The sequence below is a fragment of the Scyliorhinus canicula genome, chromosome 10 (assembly GCF_902713615.1).
Source record: "Scyliorhinus canicula chromosome 10, sScyCan1.1, whole genome shotgun sequence".
Classification (NCBI taxonomy): domain Eukaryota; kingdom Metazoa; phylum Chordata; class Chondrichthyes; order Carcharhiniformes; family Scyliorhinidae; genus Scyliorhinus; species Scyliorhinus canicula.
The window spans coordinates 137,209,386-137,221,585 of record NC_052155.1 but is presented as its reverse complement, the minus strand read 5'-3'; the positions used below and the strand labels follow the sequence as shown (position 1 = coordinate 137,221,585).

The window sequence follows — 12,200 nt, the reverse complement described above, 5'->3', positions numbered from 1 at the left end:
AACTTTGCAACAGCGCCTTCAGTTCCTTCTTCCAGATCGTTAATGTATATTGTGAAAAGTTGTGGTCCCAACACAGAACCCTGAGGCACACCACTAGTCACCGCTGCAATCCTGAAAAAGACATCTTTATCCCCACTCTCTGCCTTCTGCCAGTCAGCCAATCCTCTATCCATGCCAGTATCTTACCCTTAACACCATAGGCTCTTAACCTATTTAATAGTATCCTATACGGCACCTTGTCACAGGCCTGCTGGAAATCCAAATAGATCATGTCCACTGGTTCTCCTTTGCGTAACTTCCTTGTTACCTTCTCAAAGAATTTTAACAGATTTGTCAGACATGACCTCCTTTTGCTGAAGCCGTGCTGATTCAGTTCCATTTTATCATGCCCTTCCAAGTACTCTGCAACCTCATCTTTGATAAATGACTCTAAAATCTTACCAATGACCAAAGTTAGGCTAACAGGCCTATAATTTACCATCTTCTAACTCTCTCCCTCCTTAAACAGGGTGTTACATTAGCCATTTTCCAGTCCCCTGGGACCCTCCCTGCCTCCAGTGATTCCTGAAAGATCACCACCAATGCCTCCACAATCGCCTCAGCTATATCTTTTAGAATCCGGAGGTGTAGTTCATCCAGTCCAAGTGATGGTATTTAATTACTCTCATGGGTTTTTTTAGTATTACTGGGATGTTCGAAGTATCTTCGATTGTGAAGACTGATGCAAAATCTCTGTTTGACTCTTTTGCCATTTCCATGTTCCTCATTACTAGCTCCCCAGATTCATTTTCTAAGCAGCCTATGTTCACTTTGACCTCTCTCTTCTTTTTTATATATTAAAGAAGCTCTTATTGCTCTCCATAAGACCATAAGACATAGGAGTGGAAGTAAGGCCATTCGGCCCATCGAGTCCACTCCGCCATTCAATCATGGCTGATGGGCATTTCAACTCCACCTACCAGCATTCTCCCCGTAGCCCTTAATTCCTCGCGACATCAAGAATTTATCTATCTCTGCCTTGAAGCCATTTAGCGTCCCGGCCTCCACTCAGCGCCGGCTCTAGGGTTGCTGGCGCCCCGGGCAAGCTGAACTTCGGCGCCCTTGGGGGCGGGGGGGCAGACCCGAGGGGGGGCGGACCCGAGGGGGGGGGGGCGGGGGGGCGGCCCGAGGGGGGGGCGGCGCCCTGAGGGAGGTCGGCCACCGCGCATGCGCTGGTTGGCACCTGCCCAACTGCGCATGCGCGGGACCCGAGTCTCTGGCGCCCCCTCGCACATGGCGCCCCGGGCGACTGCCCGAGTTGCCGGTGCCTTGAGCCGGCCCTGCCTCCACTGCACTCCGCGGCAATGAATTCCACAGGCCCACCACTCTCTGGCTGAAGAAATGTCTCCGCATTTCTGTTCTGAATTTACCCCCTCTAATTCTAAGGCTGTGCCCACGGGTCCTCGTCTCCTCGCCTAACGGAAACAGTTTCTTTGCGTCCACCCTTTCTAAGCCATGTATTATCTTGTAAGTTTCTATTAGATCTCCCCTTAACCTTCTAAACTCCAATGAATACAATCCCAGGATCCTCAGCCGTTCATCATATGTTAGACCCGCCATTCCAGGGATAATCCGTGTGAATCTCCGCTGGACACGCTCCAGTGCCAGTATGTCCTTCCTGAGATGTGGGGCCCAAAACTGGACACAGTACTCCAAATGGGGCCTAACCAGAGCCTTATAAAGGCTCAGTAGCACATCGCTGCTTTTATATTCAAACCCTCTTGAGATAAATGACAACATTGCATTCGCTTTCTTAATCACAGATTCAACCTGCATGTTTACCTTTAGGAAATCCTCGACTAGCACTCCCAGATCCCTTTGTACTTTGGCTTTATGAATTTTCTCACCGTTTAGAAAGTAGTCTATGCTTGGATTCTTTTTTCCAAAGTGCAAGACCTCACATTTTCTCACGTTGAATTGCATCAGCCATTTCCTGCACCACTCTCCCAAACTGTCTCGTAGTATGTTTCCTATTTTTTTTGCCTTCTTTTGCTGGATTCTGAATTTAATCGGGGCTATCACTGACTTCTGCCTCCTTATATGCTTTTTCTTTCAACTTTAACTCTCCTTGGCTTCCTTGATAAATCCTGGTTGGTTTATCGTTCTTTTAGAATCTTTCCTCCTTACTGGGAGGTATTTTTTTGAGAGTCATGAGTTAACTCCTTAAATGTTTGCCACTGCTTGTTTACTGTCTTTCCAGCTAATATGTTCTGTCCTGTCCACTTTAACTATCTCGATCGTTATTTAAATTCCCTTTAAGGTAAACTGAATATTAAATTCTATCACGTTATTTTGTTGTAAATGTTTACTTTTCCAATTGGTTAGCTAATTGATTAATGTACTAGTTATTTTATATTTTTTCCAATTATGGGGCAATTTAGCGTGGCCAATCCACCTATCTTCCACATCTGCAAAATCTGCAAACTGGGTCCAGGATTGAGCCCGGGTGCTCGGCACCGTGAGGCAGCAGTGCTAAACTGTGCTAGCGTGCCGCCCTAAATTCTAGTCCCTGGGGGTTGCTTCATTACCAGATCCAAGACAGCTTGTTCCCTGGTTGGCTCCATGACATATTGTTCAAGAAAACTATCTCTAAAGCCCTCTTTAAATTCATTGCCATAGCTACCCATACCAACTTAATTAATCCAATCAACATGAAGATTAAAGTCACTCATAATTATTGCTCTATTCTTTTTACATGCTCCCAATTATTTGTTGATTAATGCCCTTTCCAACCGTGTGGCTACTGTTTGGGGGTCTATAAACTACTCCTGCCAATGTATTCTTTCACTTGCTGTTTTTTACCTCCACACAAATGGAGGTAAATAGGGTGGCATGGTAGCACAGTTGCTTCACAGCTCCAGGGTCCCAGTTTCAATTCCCAGCTTGGGTCACTGTGTGGAGTCTGCGTGGGTTTCCTCTGGCTGCTTCAGTTTCCTCCCACAGTCCAAAGATGAATGAAATGAATGAAAATTGCTTATTGTCACAAGTAGGCTTCAAATGAAGTTACTGTGAAAAGCCCCTAGTCGCCTGTTCGGAGAGGCTGGTCTGGGAATTGAACCGTGCTGCTAGCCTGCCTTGGTCTGCTTTAAAAGCCAGCTATTTAGCCGTGTACTAAACCAGATGTGCAGGTTAGGTGGATTGGCCATGCTAAATTGGTTCATGGGGACAGGGTGGAGGTGTGGGCTTAAGTGGAGTTCTCTTTCCAAGACCATTACAGACTCAATGGGCCGAATGGCCTCTGTCTGCACTGTAAATTCTATGATTCCATGCTTCGACATCATTCAAGTTTAGATCGTCCCTCACAACGGTCTTCATTTCATCGCTTATTAAGACCTGCGCCGAGGTCCCAGGTTGGATCCCGGCTCTGAGTCACTGTCCGTGTGGAGTTTGCACATTCTGCCCATGTCTACGTGGGTTTCGCCCCCACAACCCAAACATTTGCAGGGTAGGTGGATTGGCCATGCTAAATTGCCCCTTAATTGGAAAAATGAATTGGGTACTCTAAATTTATATTAAAAAGAGAGTGCTACCCCACCACCATTTCCATCCCTCCTGTCTTTTCAGAAGGTCAAATATCGCTGAATATTAAATTCCCCGTTTTGATTTGCTTGTAATCATATTTCCATAATATGGCTATGAGATCATAAGCATCTACCTCGATTTGCAGCATCAGTTCGTCTACCGTATTCCAAATTTTTCATGCATTAAGATAAAAAGCCATTAAGCTTGCCTTTTTGCCATTTTTAATCATCCTAACTTTCCTTTGTACTGTGGCCTTATTTGGCTCTCATCCTTGATTATCCAGTCTATCTGATTTGCATTTTACTGTTTTTTCTTTTATCACTGTCCTTGTTTCTCTTTCACTTGTCACCCTGCTTGGGTTCCCATCCCCCTGCCATTCTAGTTTTAACCCTGCCCAACCACACTAGCTCGTAGGACATCAGTCCCAGTCCGGCCCAGGTGCAACCAGTCCAGTTTGTACTGGTCCCATCTCGCACAGAACCAGTCCCAACGCTAGGAATCTGAAACACTCCCCATTGCACCATTTTTCCAGCCACATATTTGTCCGATCTATCCTCCTGTTTCTACTCTGACCAGTACGTGGCACTTTAAAAAAATAAATAATAATTTTTATTGAAATTTTTGAAAAATGTATAACAGAACAATAATAATAAAAACAATAATAAACACCCCCGGACAGTACGTGGCACTTGCAGTAATCCTGAGATCACTACCTTTGAGATCCTACTTCACAATTTAATTAAGAACTTCCTATATTCGGCTTTGTCATCGGTACGACATGTCCAAGGAGGCAACGTACCATTGTTCACGAATCGCAGAAAGTCCACATGCAGGTACAGCATGTAATTAAATGGTTTCAAGGAGGAGATAGATATATTTTTGTTTAAAAAATGGGCTAAAGGGATATGGGCAACAGGTGGAGAGATAGATTTGAGACCATGAAGAGATCAGCCATGATCTCATTGAATGGCAGAGCAGGCTCGAAGGGCTGAATTGCCCACTTCTGATCCGAATTCCTATGTTTCTATCCTGGAGTCTCATTTACGGCCACAGAAATGCCCATCTATCCCTCTTACAATTGAACACCCGACAACAATTGCATTCCCATAAGACATAGGAGCAGAATTAAGCCACTCAGCCCATCGAGTCTGCTCCGCCATTCAATCATGGCTGATATTTTTCTCAACCCCTTTCTCCTGCCTTCTCCCCATAACCCCTGATCCCCTTATTGATCAAAAACCTATCTATCTGTGTTTTAAAGGCACTCAGTGATTTGGCCTCCACAGCCTTCTGCGGTCCAGATTCCACAGATTCACCACCCTCTGGTTGAAGAAATTCCTCCTCATCTCTGTTTTAAAGGATCGTCCCTTTAGTCTGAGATTGTGTCCTCTGGTTCTAGTTTTTCCTACAAGTGGAAACATCCTCTCCACGTCCACTCTATCCAGGCCTTGCAGTATCCTGCAAGTTCCAATAAGATCGCCCCTCATTCTTCTTAACTCCAACGAGTACAGACTCAGGGTCCTCAACCGTTCCTCATAATGACAAGTTCTTGATTCCAGGGATCATTCTTGTGAACCTCTACACTTTCGGGGTCCGTATCCCTCTATTCCCATCCTATTCATGTATTTGTAAAGATGCCCCTTAAATGTCACTATCGTCACTGCTTCCACCACCTCCTCTGGCAGCGAGTTCCAGACACCCACTACCCTCTGTGTAAAAAAACTTGCCTCGTGCATCACCTCTAAACCTTGCTCCTCCCACCTTAAACCTATGCCCCCTGGTAATTGACCCCTCGACCATGGGAAAAAGTCTTTGACTATCCATTCTGCCTATGTACCTCATAATTTTGTAGACCTCCATCAGGTCATCCCTCAACCTCCTTCGTTCCAGTGAGAACAAACCAAGCTTATTCAACCTCTCCTCATAGCTAATGCCCTCCATACCAGGCAACATCCTGGTAAATCTCTTCTGCACCCTCTCGAAAGTCTCCACATCCTTCTGGTAGTGTGGCGACCAGAATTGAACACTATACTCCAAGTGTGCCCTAACAAAGGTTCTATACAGCTGCAACATGACTTACTCAATGCCCCAGCCAATGAAGGCAAGCATGCCGTGTGCCTTCTTGACCACCTTCTCCACCTGTGTTGCCCCTTTCAGTGACCTGTACACCTAGATCTCTCTGACTGTCAATACTCTTGAGTGTTCTACCACTCACTGTATATTCCCTACCTGTATTAGACCTTCCAAAATGCATTATCTCACTTGTCCGGATTTGTGTCGTCCCCAAACTTACTAATCAGACCAGTTACGGAGCCCAAAACTACTCACAATACTCCAAATGGCTTCTGACCAGAGCCTTATACGGCCTCAGAAATGCATCCCTGGTCTTGTATTCTAGCCCTCTTTTTTATTTTTTAATTTAGATTACCCAATTATTTTTTCCAATTAAGGGGCAATTTAGCGTGGCCAATCCACCTGCTCTGCACATTTTTTTGGTTGTGGGGGTGAAACCCACGCAGACACGGTGAGAATGTGCAAACTCCACACGGACAGTGACCCAGAGCCGGGATCGAACCTGGGACCTCAACGCCGTGAGGCAGCTGTGCTAACCACTAGGCCACCGTGCTGCCCTTATTCTAGCCCTCTTGACATAAATGCTAACATTGCACTTGTCTTCCTATCCGCTGACTGAACCTGTACCTTAACCTTAAGAGAATCGTGATTTGATCCAAGATGGCACCGGACGGAGCATGGCAACTCTCTGCGAGCTCTCTCCCCCAGACCCTTTTCTTTACCTCCTATCACCATTCTAAACTATTAAAACTATTTTTCCACTTCTTATATAATTACTAATAATGTTCTTCAATGTTTTCTTACAGATTTGAGGATCGTCCGAACCTCAAGGACCGGACCCGATGACTTGACACGACTCCACCCGGCATCCCACACCCGCTGCCGGACCGCACATCCAGACATAGGAGCAGCTTCTGCCCCACAGCTACAAGACTCCTCAATAACTCCCCCTCGGACTGATATGTTCCCTGTAATAACACTATTCACGGCACCCTATGCTGCTCTTGCTCATGTATTTGCTTTGTTTGGCCCCTTGTACCATTTCGATGTACCATTTGTCAATGTACTCTGTTGATTATTCTTTTTGTCTACTATGTATGTACTGTGTATGTTCCCTTGGCCGCAGAAAACTACTTTTCACTGTATTTCGGTACATGTGATAAGTCAATAAATCAACTCAATTAATCAATGCCTCCATTCCTCCTTCCAAAGTGCAAATCTGCCACTTCTTTGCCCACTCTCCTAGCCTAAATTACTCCTACCAAAGTGCATAACTTCACACTTTTCCACATTTATTTAATTTGCCACTTCAGTGCCCACTCTCCTAGCCTGTCCAAATCCTTCTGCAGCCCCCTTGCTTCCTCAATACAACCTGTCCCTCTACAGATCTTTGTATCATCTGCAAACTTAGCAACAGTGCCTTCAGTTTCTTCTTCCAGATCATTAAGGTATATAGTGAATAGTTGTGGTCCCAGCACAAACCCCTGAGGCACACCACTAGTCACCGGCTGCCATCCTTTTTTTTTAAATTAAAAAAAATAAATAAATTTAGAGTACCCAATTATTTTTTCCAATTAAGGGGCAATTTAGCGTGGCCAATCCACCTATCCTGCACATCTTTTGGGTTGTGGGGGCGAAACCCACGCAGACACGGGGAGAATGTGCAAACTCCACACGGACAGTGACCCAGGGCCGGGACTCGAACCCGGGTCCTCAGCGCTGTAGGCAGCAATGCTAACCACTGTGCCACCGTGCTGCCCACCGGCTGCCATCCTGAAAAAGATCCCTTTATCCCAACTCTCTGCCTTCCCACACTTTTTATTCCTCCCCTGAGCTGCAGAGCCAATCATAATGCAACAAAATTGGCTGTCACTGATTTCCTCTGAGAGTCCTTCTCCTCAACGGTGTCCAAAGCAATATATTTGATTTGCAAGTGAATAGCCATAAGGTTCCTGCACTGCCTGCCTAATCCTCATGCTCTGCTACGTGGTCACACATTCTTTTCCTGCCTGTGGTCTCTTAGTCTGCGGTGTGACCACATCTCTATACATGCTATCCACGATACTCTCCAACTTGTGGATGCTCCAGTGTCCCCAGCCACCGCTCCAGCACCGAAACGTGGGCTTCCAGGAGATGTAGCTGGCAACATGCTTTGCACACATGCTGGCCCCAGGCACTGGAAATGTCCCAGACTTCCCATTTGGAGCAGGAGGAAACCACAGCTTTCAGCTCTCCTGCCATGACTTGGATTCGACCTTCAAAGGACCCTTGAAATCAGATAATATCAAGTACTTCAGGGCCCTTCTTCCCTTGACCTCGTTAATACAGAATATTGCCCGTACCAACTATAAACCACAAAATACTTTACAAACTATCAGCGATAATAGTAGTATAAATACTCACCGTCTGTCCTCACCCAATCAGCAGCCTCCACTTTCGAATCCTGGCGTCAATTCAAGAATGTCGCCTCTGGATGAGTGAAGGTATGCTGTGCTGTTTCCTTTAGTTTTCCCATTGCTCTGCTCAGTTGCTGCACACCAGATTTGCCCTCTCTCTGATGGTCTGTACTGGAAGAGTTAGTTAAAGCCCCCCTTTTCCCATATGCTCCAAATTTCCGAAGAGCTTATTTTTATTTTAAAGGGAAGTACTTAGCAGTCAGAGAAAAGAAGGGGCTGATCATCTCCTCACTCTTTCACCTAACCCCTTCTTTCATCAAACTCCAACTGCACTCTGATGTAGCAAGACAGCACTCAGTACAGACCAGCCCTTCATTCCTGGAATCAATCTAGTGAACCTTCTCTGAACCACCTTGAATGCATTTACGTCCTTTCTCAAGTGAAGAGTCCAAAACTGTGTGCAGTATTCCAGATGCGGTGTCACCAATGTCCTATACAGTAGCAACAGGAAGTGTTCTCCTTTGGCCTGAGAAGCCAAGAAAATTAAAAGGATGGTTAAAAGTGCCCAAGCTGCAAAAAAGCTGGCACTGGTATAGGACATTATTAAATATTTTGAAGGAAATCCGATATAAGGGCCATTCTGAAAAATGTCTGTCCTTTGAAAGCTTTGTAGACACCATTCAAGATGAGATAATGTACACTGAACAAAAGGTGTGACTGAGAAAAGTCAAAGGATTGATGTTGCTAATATAAAATAGATGCTAGAAGCAATGAAAATGGGTCACGCTAATCACCAATTGTCAGATTGCTAGATAAAAGGAATGCTTTCACAGAAAGTCTATTGGAAGTCTTATCTGTTACACAGAACACGAAAATCATTTTTTGAAATTTGTTTTGCGATATGGTGGATAAAGTTTCAATTTAAAGAAGAGGGGAATCTGTTAATTATATTACCAAGATTAGGATACACAGGTGAAGAGTATTAATTAAGTACCTTGAGCACATATAAAGAAAAACCTCCCTTTCGTGGGTTGGTTCATTAGATTAATTGCTTTTAGTTTGCTCAAAAACGACTAAAGAAAGACTTCTGAGATACTGGGTGTTCGTATGTAGGAAGCAGGCATTAGTAATGCTCCATTCCACAGATAAGCCAACTATCACGCAACTGATTTGTGTCTCGTTTCATATTTCACCATTTGGCTTAGAACCCATTTGACAGTTAAGAGGGTGTAACACACTGCCCAAGATGCTGATCTATCCAAACAAGTGTTTAGTAAAGGCTAACAAATGGCTCTCAGCCCAAGGTAAATTAAGAAATAGGCAAGGGTAAATTATCCACGCCCTCCCTGACACCTTGGCTGTTCTGTGGTCATTGGCTAGAACTATTCAAACAAGTGATTGATGTAGGGTAGACAACCAGCCCCGAGAAACAAAGTATACTAATGGGTCCTCGAAGACTGGGGGAAGTCCTTGTTAAGCAGCTGCCTGGAGGCAAACCAGGTTCCTAACACTTAAGCTAGAGAGCAGAAGGTTGCCACCACAGGATTAGGGATCAAAATACTCTACGCCACCCGTCCATTTGTCTTCTCGGATCAGTATACTGCTCTTACATGTATGCTTTTCCTCTATTTAGCTTATGCATCATATATAGGCTGTCACATTCTTAATAAACTATTACTTAAGGAGTTCTTGACTGTGTACTTGACTGTATTTTGGTCAAGAGCAGTGATTGGAATCGAAGTTGTCTGCTTGTCTCTTTTTAAAGTTTTACTTCCAAATCTAAAATTTATACAGTGACCCTTAGAGTATCTGGTATTTTTTTTTTAAAGAGTGAGATACTCAGCTATTTCCGATGGTATGAAGCAAGCTAAAATTTATCAAGAGAGGAGGTTAGGAAATATGCAATAGTAAAACTTTAAAAAGAGACAAGCAGACAACTTAGATTCCAATAACCATATTTGTAAAAGTGAGGGGACAAGCTCATTCCCAAGTGATTTTGACATCAAGGCAGCATTTGATTGTGTGCATACCAAGAAGCCAGAGTAAAACAAGTTAGAATCATACTCATACATGTACTGGACACCAATCTGTCTTGAACTGATGTGTGTTGCTAATGTTACTTGCCACTTGAGCAAGTAGTTTACTTCTCAATTCTCCAAAGCCTCCACAAAGTAATACATAGAACATTACAGCGCAGTACAGGCCCTTCGACCCTCGATGTTAAGTCAGGAAATAGTCTCGACATGCCTGAATAGGTTCAGGTCAAAAAACACTGAAGATGCTTAACATAATCTAGGATAAAGCAGCAATTTGATCAGCATGCCAGCCACCAACTTAACCTCTCAGTGGCTGCAGTGTTTACTACAGATTCACAGCAGCACCTTCTCAAGGCACCTCCCACCAATTCCACAATTTCTCCCACCCAGATGGACAAGGGAAGAAAGTGCATGGGAAACAATCACCACAAAGTTTCCTTCCAAATCACACATACCCCTGACTTGGAAATATATTGCCATTCCTATATTCTCACTGGGTCAAAATCCTGGAACTCCCTACCTAACGGCAATGTGGCAGTACCTTCACCGGACGAGCTGCTGCAGTACAAAAATGCTCACCACCATCTTCTTCAAGGGCAACTAAGGATTGGCGATAAATGCTGGCTCTGACAGTGATGGCCACATCCAAAGAATGAATAGTTGATAAAGCTGTATAAAAGAAAGCGTACAGAAGATTCTATGTTTTATAAATCGGGACATAAATACAAAAGCAAAGGGGTAATGCTAAAGCTAAACATAGTACCAGACAAAGTCAGAGCACAGAACAGATTCACTAAGATCATACCAGAGATGAGATAATTTAGTTATGAGAACAGATCACAGATACCAACAGTACAATATATCATGAGGAGATCTTATACAGTATTCAAAAGAGGTTCGATAAGGTAAATAGGGAAAGACTATGTCCAATTAGCTGCTGACTCAGTAAATAAAGAGCTTAAAGTGTTTGTTACCAAAACGACAAAAGGGCATTATTTATTTTTTAAATCAGCATTGTTAGGACCTGGAAACAGAATCTATAATAGGCTTCAGCAGGGAAGTGGATAAATGTTTGAATTAAAAAGAAAGAATACGGGAAAAGGACATGAAATGGGAAATAAGCCGACAGCTCTGAGAGGCGGCATTGTTGTAATGGGCTCAATGACTTCCTTCTGCAGAATTCCACAGAAATTGCAGAATTATCTGTACATTCCACTGATTTAACATTGAGATATAAAACTTGACAGCTATTGAGAAATTAATAGAAAAGGCTTTCTATGGTACCACTATGTAAACAAATGATATGAAGAGAACAAGTAGATTTCACTGTAATCAAATCAAATGACGTTTACATACTATTAATAACCAGAATATCCATGAACAGAGTTTTCTGATCATGCAAGACATTAGTTCCCATCAGATTACTCATAGATAAAGGTTTCAATCTCTTCCTTGATGGGTATTTCAGATCTCTCACAATGTGCATGAGTTTCACATTTTAATCCTATCTCACACTCACAGTTCCTAAATTTTGATATTTCTGCTTTGGCCTTTCGCCACTGCTTATTAATGTCCATTATTTTTTCCCCAATGTATCGATTGACTTTATTTAGTCGCTTGTGGATCTCATTGTCATCTTTGGCATCTTGTCGTATTCTGTTCAGTAATTGTTCTGTAGGGGAAACAGAATTTTATTTAGTTTCACCAAAATATTAATCGAGAGCTGTAAATTTTAAGAATCGATTTGTTTTTGAAAACTGATATATACATCAGATGCCTCATTGATTGCCTTAATAGTCAGTGACAAACATGCTAAGAGTTCAAGGCCTGCTCCAGGACTACAGCACATATCTATCTAGGTCAATGGTTCAATGCAATTGTGAAAGAATCCTGCATTGTTGAAGGTGCTACTTTTCAGATCAGATGTCAAATCTCGGTCCCATCTGGCTGTTCCGGTGGCTGTAAAGATAGCATGTTTCAGTTTGAGAAGCAAGAAAATGCTCTTAATATGTTGCCCAACATTTATCCGTCGATGTTCTAAACAAATTCACTGGTTTGTGGGAAACTAAGTGCAATCTGGGTTGCTTTGTTGACATAATAGGGACTTTGCTTCCAAAGCTGAAGCGCTTGGGAC

General features: G+C 43.5%; 1 protein-coding gene across 4 annotated transcripts in view; it reads right to left on the bottom strand.

Moving 5' to 3' along the window:
- bend5 (BEN domain containing 5) overlaps positions 1 to 12,200 on the bottom strand; it is a 253,252-nt gene that overhangs the window by 143,356 nt on the left and 97,696 nt on the right. For 3 of the 4 annotated variants that reach the window (XM_038809776.1, XM_038809772.1, XM_038809773.1), the window contains 2 exons: positions 11,586 to 11,738; positions 10,608 to 10,735 (listed from right to left, as the gene is read on the bottom strand). In XM_038809776.1, the coding sequence (XP_038665704.1) occupies positions 10,608 to 10,735; positions 11,586 to 11,738 (281 nt within the window). Of the gene's footprint in view, positions 1 to 10,586; positions 10,736 to 11,585; positions 11,739 to 12,200 lie in introns of all 4 variants that reach the window. The other variant, XM_038809774.1, reaches the window with a different exon arrangement.